The sequence below is a fragment of the Homarus americanus genome, unplaced genomic scaffold (assembly GCF_018991925.1).
Source record: "Homarus americanus isolate GMGI-L3 unplaced genomic scaffold, GMGI_Hamer_2.0 scaffold34921, whole genome shotgun sequence".
Taxonomy (NCBI): Eukaryota; Metazoa; Arthropoda; class Malacostraca; order Decapoda; family Nephropidae; genus Homarus; species Homarus americanus.
In genome coordinates this window covers 19,193,461-19,205,717 of record NW_024741901.1, presented here as the reverse complement: position 1 = coordinate 19,205,717, position 12,257 = coordinate 19,193,461, and the positions used below count along the sequence as shown (strand labels likewise).

Below are 12,257 nucleotides of genomic sequence, written 5' to 3'. Positions count from 1 at the left end.
GGGCTCCCCTCTACATCCTTGTGTGTAGGTGAAGCGCAGAAGCGTTTACAGCGCCCAACACGGAAGCATGCTAAGTTCATGCATGCCTTATGTCTCATGAGATAAGGGCGTAGAAACCTGAAGAGTCAAGGGCGTAGAAGCCTGAAGAGTCAAGGGCGTAGAAGCCTGAAGAGTCAATGGTTTTATGCCTTCAGCAAGTTATTGGAAGCCCCAACAACTTGTCCCTGAATACGAATTCGCAACTTTCGATTTACAGCAGGTATCTACTTTGCTGCTAGGTGAACAGGGACCAAGGGGACTAGGAAGAGTGTCTAAACAACTTCCGCCGGCCCGGGAATCGAAGCTGTGACATCTTGCTTGCGAGGCAAGAGCGGTACCGCTCCACCAGCGCCCCCAGTGGAATGATAATGAGAGAAACAGCTCGAAGTGTCTATGTTATTTTAGGTACAAACTGACTTAACATAGTGATTAGATATTTGTTACAGGTTGATCTTAATTACTTAAATATAGTCCGAGTCTCTCTCACACACACACACGTATGCCAATACCCACGCTTCCTCTTGTTATGGGAGGCGAAGGTAATGATAATAATGTTTTATATACATGAAGCAGATTTTCCTCCTATATTTAATTTTCACACTAACTGGAGGGGGGAACACTACCATCACACTGGACCACTGCCGTCACTCTACACCTTCACTTGGTGTGTCCCTCGTTCAGGGGGTCAACCTTGCTGCAGGGGCTCTGACGTCACGCCCACCATACGCATCACCATGTCAGCGATTCACTGCCCGCAGGTCGAGGCTGTGTATAAGCTTCGCCAGGAGTAAGTGAAGTTGTGTCTCAGCCACCCGGCGACCAATACATGAACGAGCGCCCACGCCGAAGGGGATGAAGGCGTGGGAGTGAAGACGGCTGGTGGAGTTAGTGGAGGAAGGGAAGGTGTCGGGGGCTGACATGGAGGTGTTGGAGTAGGAGCAAGTGTGTGAAGGTTCAGTGGTGGCCTCGGGTACGTCCCTCAACCAGCGCTCAGGACAGAAGTGGTGAGGGTTGGAGAAGTGGGTGGGGTCACGCCCCGTTGTATACAGAGACAACACCACCATCGTCTGCTGGGCGAGATGGTTAGCAAGTCATGAAAGAGACATTTAGTGGCTGGGAAGACAGAAGTTAAGCAATTTCTTGTGGAACATTTCGTAGAGCTATGAACTAATTCCAAAATTTAATCGTGCATTCCCGAGAGAGGTTTCTACATATTACAGCTAGATAATAGTAAGGTCAGCTGGTGATCAAATATGCACATTCCTATTAATACTCAGAAAACTTTTGTAGGCCAAATATTATTACTATTTACTAAGTGAAGCCTCGGTACTCGTCTCTAAGACAGGAGCTATAGATTGTAATTATCCTTATATTTAGACACAAAGTGACTGATGACTGTCTATCTAGCTGCATTATTTAGAAACTCTCCTCTCGAGGTAAGAATAGTTCATACAATAATTCCACAAAAAGAGCAGTAAAACCATATATTTCCCCTTGAAAATGTCACATTGAACACAACGGAGTTTGGATGACACACGGGGGTACAGTAGACAAACACGGGATAAGTGGCCTAGACTTCAGAATATGATAAAAGTACAGATCACATTATCTTTACTTCTGTTTACTTAGATTATTAACTTATGCAGTTGTCTTTATATTTCCTTATTTATATACTGTATTCATTTGTGTCTTTTGAAAGTCTTTAGCATCACACAGTAAAGTGTGACCGACTCACCCCAGCTGGTACTTGGTGGCCAGAGAGCTGTGTGTCACGGTCCAGGACGCGAGTCTGGAAGGGCGCCACCGGGTACAGCCGCAGTGCCTCCTTCACCACGCTCTTCAGGTATGGCAGGGAGGCCAGGTGTTCCCCTTGTACGTTCCCAGATCCACCTACGGCAGCCATGATCTCCTCACGTGCTCGCTGGGCCTCTTGAGGGTAGCATCCCAGCAGGTAGAGGGACCAGATGGCTGTGTGGGACGTCTGGAAGGAAAAGTACCACAACATTCAGGGGTGTATGGAGGCCGTGTGAGAGAGAGGACAAGTTGTTTGTGTTATTATTTCAAAACACAAGAAAAACTTTGATTGGTGGTGTGGTTTCACTGTGTAGGAAGGAGAATGTGGTGATAATAATGTGTTTTGTGTAACATGGTATGGGGACAATAGCTGGTGGTGTGTGGGGGTGACATCGTGTGGGAGGAAGGTGGGCGTAACAATGCCACCACCTGCTGCCTATTTCTCGGAACTGCATCCTGGCTCTTTTGACGAACAGCACATCACCAACGAAAGTAGCAAAAAAAAAAAAAATTCTATTCTGGAAGAGGACAAAAAAGAGGAAGAGAAGAAAACAAGGGGTAGTAGTAATGTCTGTGGTTAAATGATGGAAGGAAACACTCCCAGTACCTACTGAGGGTACCCCTCCTTTCCCCACTCCTACTCCCAGACGCCTCTCCTCACCCATCCTCTCTCCCAGTAAACTCTGTGTATCCCCTCCGCCCCAGGAGCCAGTTGGACCCAGACACCACCCACTAAAACACCACACTGTCACCACACCAAGCAGGGACCACTTCCACGTAGGCTTATTCTGAGGTGACCAACAGCCCTCCTTGTGTGGGTGTCTCAGCACGCCGCCATATACCTCACAGTTACAACCGAGTCACCTCCTTGACCTCTAGTAGGTTAAACGAGATGGCGGCTATTACTATGGTACAGTACGTGTCTGTTACTATGGTACTGTACGTGTCTGTTACTATGGTACTGTACGTGTCTGTTACTATGGTACTGTACGTGTCTGTTACTATGGTACAGTACGTGTCTGTTACTATGGTACAGTACGTGTCTGTTACTATGGTACAGTACGTGTCTGTTACTATGGTAAGTGTCTGTCACTGTGTTACTAGTGAGTGTCTGTCACTGTGCTGGTAAGTGTCTGTCACTGTGTTACTATGGTAAGTGTCTGTCACTGTGTTACTATAATTCAAGTGTCTGTCGCGTGTTACTATAGTGAGTAATATGCTGTGTTACTATGGTAGTGTCTGTCACTGTGTTACTATGGTAAGTGTCTGTCACTGTATTTACTATATGGTAGTGTCTGTCACTGTGTTACTATGGTAAGTGTCTGTCACTGTGTTACTATGGTAGTAATGCTGTCACTGTGTTATATGGTAAGTGTCTGTCACTGTGTTACTATGGTAGTGTCTGTCACTGTTACTATATAGTAGTATGTCTGTGTCACTGTGTTATATAGTAAGTGTCTGTCACTGTGTTACTATATGGTAGTGTCTGTCACTGTTACTATGGTAAGTGTCTGTCACTGTGTTACTATGATAGTGTCTGTCACTGTGTTACTATGGTAAGTGTCTGTCACTGTGTTACTATGGTAAGTGTCTGTCACTGTGTTACTATGGTAAAGTGTCTGTCACTGTGTTACTATGGTAAGTGTCTGTCACTGTGTTACTATGGTAAGTGTGTCTGGCACAATGTTACTATGGTAGAAGATGTATACTCATGTTACTATGGTAAGTGTCTGTCACTGTGTTACTATGATAAGTGTCTGTCACTGTGTTACTATGATAGTGTCTTGTCACTGTGTTACTATGGTAGTGTCTGTCACTGTGTTATGGTAAGTGTCTGTCACTGTTACTATGGTAAGTGTCTGTCACTGTGTTACTATGGTAGTGTCTGTCACTGTGTTTACTATGGTAAGTGTCTGTCACTGTGTATTTACTATAGTGAAGATGTCTGTCACTGTTACTATGGTAAGTGTCTGTCACTGTGTTACTATGGTAAGTGTCTGTCACTGTGTTACTATGGTAGTGTCTGTCACTGTGTTACTATGGTAAAGTGTCTGTCACTGTGTTACTATGAAGCAGTATGTCACTGTGTTACTATGAGTTAAGGTAATGCTGTCACTGTGTTACTATGTTAGAGTGTCTGTCACTGTTACTATGGTAAGTGTCTGTCACTGTGTTACTATGGTAAGTGTCTGTCACTGTGTTACTATGGTAAGTGTCTGTCGCAATATTCACCTATGGTAAGTGCTGTCACTGTGTTACTATGGTAAGTGTCTGTCACTGTGTTATTACTATGGTAAGTGTCTGTCACTGTGTTTACTATGAGCAAGTGTCTGTCACTGTTACTATGAAAGTGTCTGTCACTGTGTTACTATAGTAAGTGTCTGTCACTGTATTTTCATAGTAGTGTCTGTCACTGTGTTACTATGGTAAGTGTCTGTCACTGTGTTACTATAGTAGTGTCTGTCACTGTTACTATGGTAGTATGTCACTGTGTTACTATGACAGTGTGTCACTGTGTACTATGGTAGTGTCATGCTGTAATTTTGCAAATGGTGTCTGTCACTGTTACTATGGTAAGTGTCTGTCACTGTGTTGCAGAGTAAGTGTCTGTCACTGTGTTACTTATGGTAAGTGTCTGTCACTGTGTTACTATGGTAAGTGTCTGTCACTGTGTTACTATGATAGGTATACGTAACATGTTTACTATGGTAAGTGTCTGTCCTGTTACTATGGTAAAGTGTCTGTCACTGTGTTACTATAGTAAGTGTCTGTCACTGTGTTACTATGGTAAGTGTCTGTCACTGTGTTACTATGGTAGTGTGTCACTGTGTTACTATGGTAGTGTCTGTCACTGTGTTACCTTGTGCGTGCTCTGTACTGTGTTTTATGGTAAGTGTCTGTCACTGTGTTACTATAGTGATGTCTGTCACTGTTATGGTAGAGGTGTCTGTCACTGTGTTACTATGGTAAGTGTCTGTCACTGTGTTACTATGGTAGGAGTGTCTGTCACTGTGTTACTATGGTAAGTGTCTGTCACTGTGTGTTACTATGGTAGTGTCTGTCACTGTTACTATGGTAAGTGTCTGTCACTGTACATGGTAAGTGTCTGTCACTGTGTTACTATGGTAGTGTCTGTACTGTTACTATAGGTAAGTGTCTGTCACTGTGTTACTATGGTAAGTGTCTGTCACTGTGTTACTATGGTAAGTGTCTGTCACTGTTACTATGAGTAAGTGTCTGTCACTGTGTTACTATGGTAAGTGTGTGTCACTGTGTTACTATGGTAAGTGTCTGTCACTGTGTATTTACTATGGTAAGTGTCATGCTGTGTTACTATGGTAGTGTCTGTCACTGTGTATTTTCTGGTAAGTATACTCCTTCATGTTACTATGGTAGTGTCTGTCACTGTGTTACTATGGTAAGTGTCTGTGTCACTGTGTTACTATGAGTAAGTGTCTGTCACTGTGTTACTATGGTAAGTGTCTGTCACTGTGTTTACTATAGTAGTGTCTGTGCTATGTTACTATGGTGAGTGTCTGTCACTGTGTTACTATGGTAAGTATCTGTCACTGTGTTGTTACTATGGTAGTGTCTGTCACTGTGTGTTACTATGGTAAGTGTCTGTCACTGTGTTACTATGGTAGAAATTAATGTATGCTGTATTACTATGGTAAGTGTCTGTCGCATGTGTTACTATGGTAAGTATGTCACTGTGTTACTATGGTAGGTATGTCCGCTGTGTGTTACTATGGTAGTGTCTATGCCTGTTTACTATGGTAAGTGTCTGTGCATATGTTACCTTGGTAGTGTCACTGTTACTATGGTAGAGTGTATCACTGTTACTATGGTAAGTGTCTGTCACTGTGTTACTATGGTAAGTGTCTGTCTCTTTCTATTACTATGGTAAGTGTCTGTCACTGTAATATTTACTATGGTAAGTGTCTGTCACTGTTACTATGGTAAGGTATGCATGTATTTACTATGGTGTGTCTGTCACTGTGTTACTATGGTAAGTGTCTGTCACTGTGTTACTATGGTAAGTGTCTGTCACTGTGTTGTTACTATGGTAGTGTCTGTCACTGTGTTACTATGGTACAGTGTCTGTCACTGTGTTACTATGGTAAGTATCTGTCACTGTCATTTACTATGGTAAGTGTCTGTCACTGTGTTACTATGGTAAGTGTCTGTCACTGTGTTACTATGGTAAGTGTCTGTCACTGTGTTACTATGGTGGTATGTCACTGTGTTACTATGGTAAGTGTCTGTCACTGTGTTACTATGGTAAGTGTCTGTCACTGTGTTACTATGGTAGTGTGTCTTTGTGTTACTATGAGTAAGTGTCTGTCACTGTGTTACTATGGTAAGTGTCTGTCACTGCAGTACTATGGTAAGTGTCTGTCACTGTGTTACTATGAGTGTCTGTCACTGTGTTACTATGGTAAGTGTCTGTCACTGTGTTACTATGAGTAAGTGTCTGTCACTGTGTTACTATGGTAAAATGTCTGTCACTGTTACTATGGTAGTGTCTGTGCTGTCATTTACACTTCATAGTAAGTGTCTGTCACTGTGTTACTATGGTAAGTGTCTGTGTCACTGTGTTACTATAGTAGTGTCTGTCACTGTTACTCTCAGTAAGTATTATAGCCGTTACTATGGTAAAAGTGTCTATTCCACTGTGTTACTATGATGAGGTAATGTGTGTCACTGTGTTACTATGAGTAAGTGTCTGTCCTGTGTTACTATGGTAGTGTCTGTCCTTTCAATGTTACTATGGTAGTGTCTTGACAACATTTACCATGGTAGAGATATGCATGCTGTTACTATGGTAGTGTCATGCCGTCACTGTATTGCATGGTAAGTCTTATATACTGTATTTTTATGGTAGGAGTGTCTGTCACTGTGTGTTACTATGGTAAGTGTCTGTCACTGTGTTACACTATGGTAGTATCTGTCGCCTGTGTTACTACTGAGTAGCAGTGTCTGTCACTGTGTTACTGGTAAGTGTCTGTCACTGTGTTACTGTGGTAGGAGTGTCTGTCACTGTTACTATGGTAGTATACATGCTGTGTTACTATGGTAAGTGTCTGTCACTGTGTTACTGTGGTAGATGTCTATACACTCATTTATATGGTAAGTGTCTGTCACTTTGTGTTACTATGGTAAGTGTCTGTCACTGTTACTATAGTGAGGTGTCTGTCACTGTGTTACTATATAGTAGTGTCTGCCGTGCTGTGTTACTATGGTAAGTGTCTGTCACTGTGTTACTATGGTAAGTGTCTGTCACTGTGTTACTATGGTAAGTGTCTGTGCTGTGTTACTATGGTAAGTGTCTGTCACTGTGTTACTATGGTAAGTGTCTGTCGCACCGTATTTACTATGGTAAGTGTCTGTCCTGTGTTACTATGGTAAGTGTCTGTCACTGTGTTACTATGGTGAGTGTCTGTCTGCCTGCATGGTAGAAGGTGTCTGTCACTGTTACTATGGTAGTGTCTGTCACTGTGTTGTTACTATGGTAAGTGTCTGTCCTGTGTTACTATGGTAAGTGTCTGTCACTGTTATATAGTAAGTGTCTGTCACTGTGTTACTATGGTAGTGTCTGTCACTGTATTTACTATGGTAAGTGTCACATGCTGTATTTTCTTAGGCGTGCATATATACAGCCATTTACTATGGTAAGTGTCTGTCACTGTATACGCTATGGTAAGTGTCTGTCACTGTTACTATAGTGGTGTCCGTAGCAGCGTTACTATGGTAAGTGTCTGTCACTGTGTTACTATGGTAAAAGTGTCTGTCACTGTGTTACTATGGTAAGTGTCTGTCACTGTGTTACTATGGTGAGTGTGTCTGTCACTATTTACTATGGTAGGGTGTCTGTCACTGTGTTGCTATGGTAAGTGTGTCTGTCACTGTGTTACTATGGTAAGTGTCTGTCACTGTTACTATGGTAGTATGCCATGCTGTTACTATGGTAGTGTCTGTCACTGTTACTATGTGAGTGTCTGTCACTGTTACTATGGTAAGTGTCTGTCACTGTGTTACTATGGTAAGTGTCTGTGCTGTGTACTATGGTGTCTGTCACTGTGTGCCTTGGTAAGTGTCTGTCACTGTGTTGTTACTATGGTGAGTGTCTGTCACTGTGTTACTATGGTGAAGTGTCTTGTCACTGTATGTTACTATGGTAAGTGTCTGTCACTGTTACTATATGGTAAGTGTCTGTCACTGTGTTACTATGGTAAGTGTCTCTGTCACTGTGTTACTATGGTAAGTGTCTGTCACTGTTACTATGGTAAAGTGTCTGTCACTGTTTACTATGGTAGGGTGTCTGTCACTGTGTTACTATGGTAAGTGTCTGTCACTGTGTTACTATGGTAAGTGTCTGTCACTGTGTTACTATGGTAAGTGTCTGTCATATTTATATGGTAAGTGTCTGTCACTGTGTATGGTAAGTGTCTGTCACTGTGTTTTCCATGTTAAGTGTGTCACTGTGTTGCTATGGTAAGTATCTGTCACTGTGTTACTATGGTAAGTGTCTGTCACTGTGTTACTATGGTAGTGTCTGTCACTGTGTGTTACTATGAGTATGAGAGTATCTGTCACTGTGTTACTATGGTAGAGTGTACTGTCACTGTTACTATGGTAAAGTGTCTGTCACTGTTACTATGGTAAGTGTCTGTCACTGTTGCATGGTAGAGGTGTCTGTCACTGTTACTATGGTAAGTGTCTGTCACTGTTACTATGGTAAGTGTCTGTCACTGTTGTTACTATGGTAAGTGTCTGTCACTGTGTTACTATGGTAAGTGTCTGTCACTGTTACTATGGTAGAGTATGCCATGCTGTTACTAGTGTCTATATGCTGTTATGGTAGTATACTTAATCACTGTTACTATGGTAGTATCTGTAACTGTGTTACTATGGTAGGAGTGTCTGTCACTGTTACTACGCCGGTAGTGTCTGTCACTGTTATTACTATGGTAAAGTGTCTGTCACTGTTACTATGGTAAGTGTCTGTCACTGTGTTACTTATGGTAAGTGTCTGTCACTGTGTTACCCCTTCGGTAAGTGTCTGTCACTGTTACTATGGTAAGTGTCTGTCACTGTTACTATGGTAAGTGTCTGTCACTGGTACTGGTAAGTGTCTGTCACTGTTACTATGAGTGTCTGTCCTGTGTTACTATGGTAAGTGTCTGTCACTGTTACTATAGTGAAATATCTGTCACTGTGTTACTATGGTAAGTGTCTGTCACTGTTACTATGGTAAGTGTCTGTCACTGTTACTATGGTAAGTGTCTGTCACTGTTACTATGGTAAGTGTCTGTCACTGTTACTATGGTAAGTGGGTAGAACTGGATATTCCTTGTAAGTGATGACGTCAGAACACACCTGCTCGGTTAACTGAAGATAAAACACACAAACAACATACCATAATAACATCAACATGACGCCCAGAATCTACCTGAATTCAATAAACTCATTCAAACACACACACACCACTCTCTCTCTCTCTCTCTCTCTCTCTCTCTCTCTCTCTCTCTCTCTCTCTCTCTCTCTCTCTCCAAACAGTCTGTCCGTTTCTCTTGTGTAATTCATGTTATCATTTACAAATGTCTAATGTTTTTCTTTAACTTATTCGCTGATATTAAGGTTAAATAGACTCCTAATATTAACAAGTGTATAGTGAAGAGAGAAGCGAGTTTAATGTCCTGTAGAAAAAGGAAAGTGATGATGAACCCAGACCAGTGATGATGATGGTGATGATATGATATATGTGTGTGTGTGTGTGTGTGTGTGTGTGTGTGTGTGTGTGTGTGCGTCTTGTAGTCACGTAAAAATAAACCAAAATAGTTCTTCAGCATCTGTATTGTGCTCTGTCTCTACTCTCCTGGCTGCTGATAATAGTGAAATAATAAAAATAAATCAAATAAAAACATTTCTCAGAAGGTGTATGACCCCATAATGCTCCAAGACCTTGATACCATAATGCTCCACGATCTTGATACCATAATGCTCCACGATCTTGATACTACTACTCCTCCTCCTCCTCCTCCAGCAACCACAACTTTCCTCTCTCTTCCACAGCCACATCACCACCCCAGTCCACCCCACAGCCCACATCACCAACCACATCAACCCGTCTCTACAACCATTACCACCCCTCCCTCCACAGTCACACCACTCCCCACAGCCACACCACCCCCTCCCTCCACAGCCACATCACCACCCTCTCCCCTCCACAGCCACATCACCACCCTCTCTCTCCTCCACAGCCACTTCACCACCTCTCCCTCCACAGCCACATCACCACCCTCTCTCCTCCACAGCCACATCACCACCCCCTCCCCTCCACAGCCACATCACCACCCCTCTCCCCGCCACACACATCACCACCCTCTCTCCCCTCCACAGCCACATCACCACCCTCTCCCTCCACAGCCACATCCCACCCTCTCCCTCCACAGCCACATCACCACCCCCCTCCCCTCCACAGCCACATCACCACCCTCTCCCTCCACAGCCATCCTCCCTCCCTCCACAGCCACATCACCACCCTCTCCCTCCACAGCCACATCACCACCCTCTCCCTCACAGCCACATCACCACTCCCCTCCCACAAGCCACATCACCACTCCCTCCACAGCCACATCACCACCCTCTCCCCTCCACAGCCACATCACCACTCTCCCCTCCACAGCCACATCACCACCCTCTCCCTCCACAACCATCACCACCCTCTCCCCTCCACAACCACATCCTCCCTCCACAGCCACCACCACCCCTCCTCCCCTCCACAGCCACATCACCACCCTCTCCTCACAGCCACATCACCACCCTCTCCCCTCCACAACCACATCACCACCCCCCTCCCCTCCACAGCCATCACCCTCCCTCCACAACCACATCACCACTCCCCTCCACAGCCACATCACCACCCTCTCCCCTCCACAGCCACATCACCACCCCTCTCTCCTACAGCCACTAATCACCACCCTCTCTCCTCCACAGCCACATCACCACCCTCTCCCCTCCACAGCCACATCACCACCCTCTCCCTCCACAGCCACATCACCACCCTCTCCCTCCACAGCCATCACCACCCTCCCTCCACAGCCATCACCACCCTCTCCCTCCACAGTCACCACTCTCCCCCACAGCACATCACCACTCTCCCCTCCACAGCCACTTCACCACTCCCCTCCACAGTCACCCTCTCCCCACAGCCACATCACACCCTCTCCCTCCACAGCCACTTCACCACCCTCTCCCCTCCACAGCCCACATCACCACCCCTCCCCTCCACAGTCACATCACCACCCCTCCCCTCCACAGTCACACCACTCTCCCCACAGCCACATCACCACCCTCTCCCTCCACAGCCACATCACCACTCCCCCTCCACAACCACATCACCACTTCCCTCCACAACCACATCACCACCCTCTCCCCTCCACAGCCACATCACCCTCCCTCCCACAGCCACATCACCACCCTCTCCCCTCCACAACCACATCACCACTCCCTCCACAACCACATCACCACCTCTCCTCCACAACCACATCACCACTCCCTCCACAGCCACATCACCACCCTCTCCCTCCACAGCATCACCACCCTCTCCCCTCCACAGCCCTCACCACCCTCTCCCTCCACAGCCCTCACCACCCTCTCCCCTCCACAGCCACATCACCACCCTCTCCCCTCCCACAACCCACATCACCACCCTCCTCCCTCCACAGCCACATCACCCACCCTCTCCCCTCCACAGCCTATCACCACCCTCTCCCCCTCCACAGCCACATCACCACCCTCTCCCCTCCCACCAGCCATCACCACTCCCTCCCAGCCACATCACCACCCTCTCCCTCCACAACCACATCACCACTCCCTCCACAACCACATCACCACCCTCTCCCTCCACAGCCACATCACCACCCTCTCCCTCCACAATCACATCCACCACTCCCCTCCACAACCACATACCCCTCTCCCTCCACAACCACATCACCACCCTCTCCCCTCCACAGCCACATCACCACCCTCTCCCCTCCACAGCCACATCACCACCACCTCCCCTCCACAACCACATCACCACTCCCCTCCACAGCCACATCACCACCTCTCCCCTCCACAGCCACATCACCACCCTCTCCCTCCCACAACCACATCACCCTCCCCCTCCCAACCACATCACCACTCCCCTCACAACCACATCACCACTCCCCTCCACAACCACATCACCACTCCCCTCCACAACCACATCACCACTCCCTCCACAGCCACATCACCACCCTCTCCCTCCACAGCCATCTCCCTCCCCTCCACAGCCACATCACCACCCTCTCTCCCTCCACAGCCATCACCACCCTCTCCCCTCCACAGCCACATCACCACCCTCTCCCTCCACAGCCACATCACCACCCTCTCCCTCC

The 12,257-nt window shown here is 46.1% G+C and overlaps 1 protein-coding gene across 1 annotated transcript in view; it reads right to left on the bottom strand.

Moving 5' to 3' along the window:
* Positions 1–421: 421 nt before the first annotated feature.
* Positions 422–12,257, bottom strand: part of LOC121876076 (cytochrome P450 315a1, mitochondrial-like) — a 29,228-nt gene continuing 17,392 nt past the window's right edge. The window contains 3 exon segments of the mRNA XM_042380991.1: positions 422–779; positions 781–1,106; positions 1,775–2,020. Coding sequence (XP_042236925.1) covers positions 725–779; positions 781–1,106; positions 1,775–2,020 — 627 coding nt within the window. The 3' untranslated portion in view covers positions 422–724.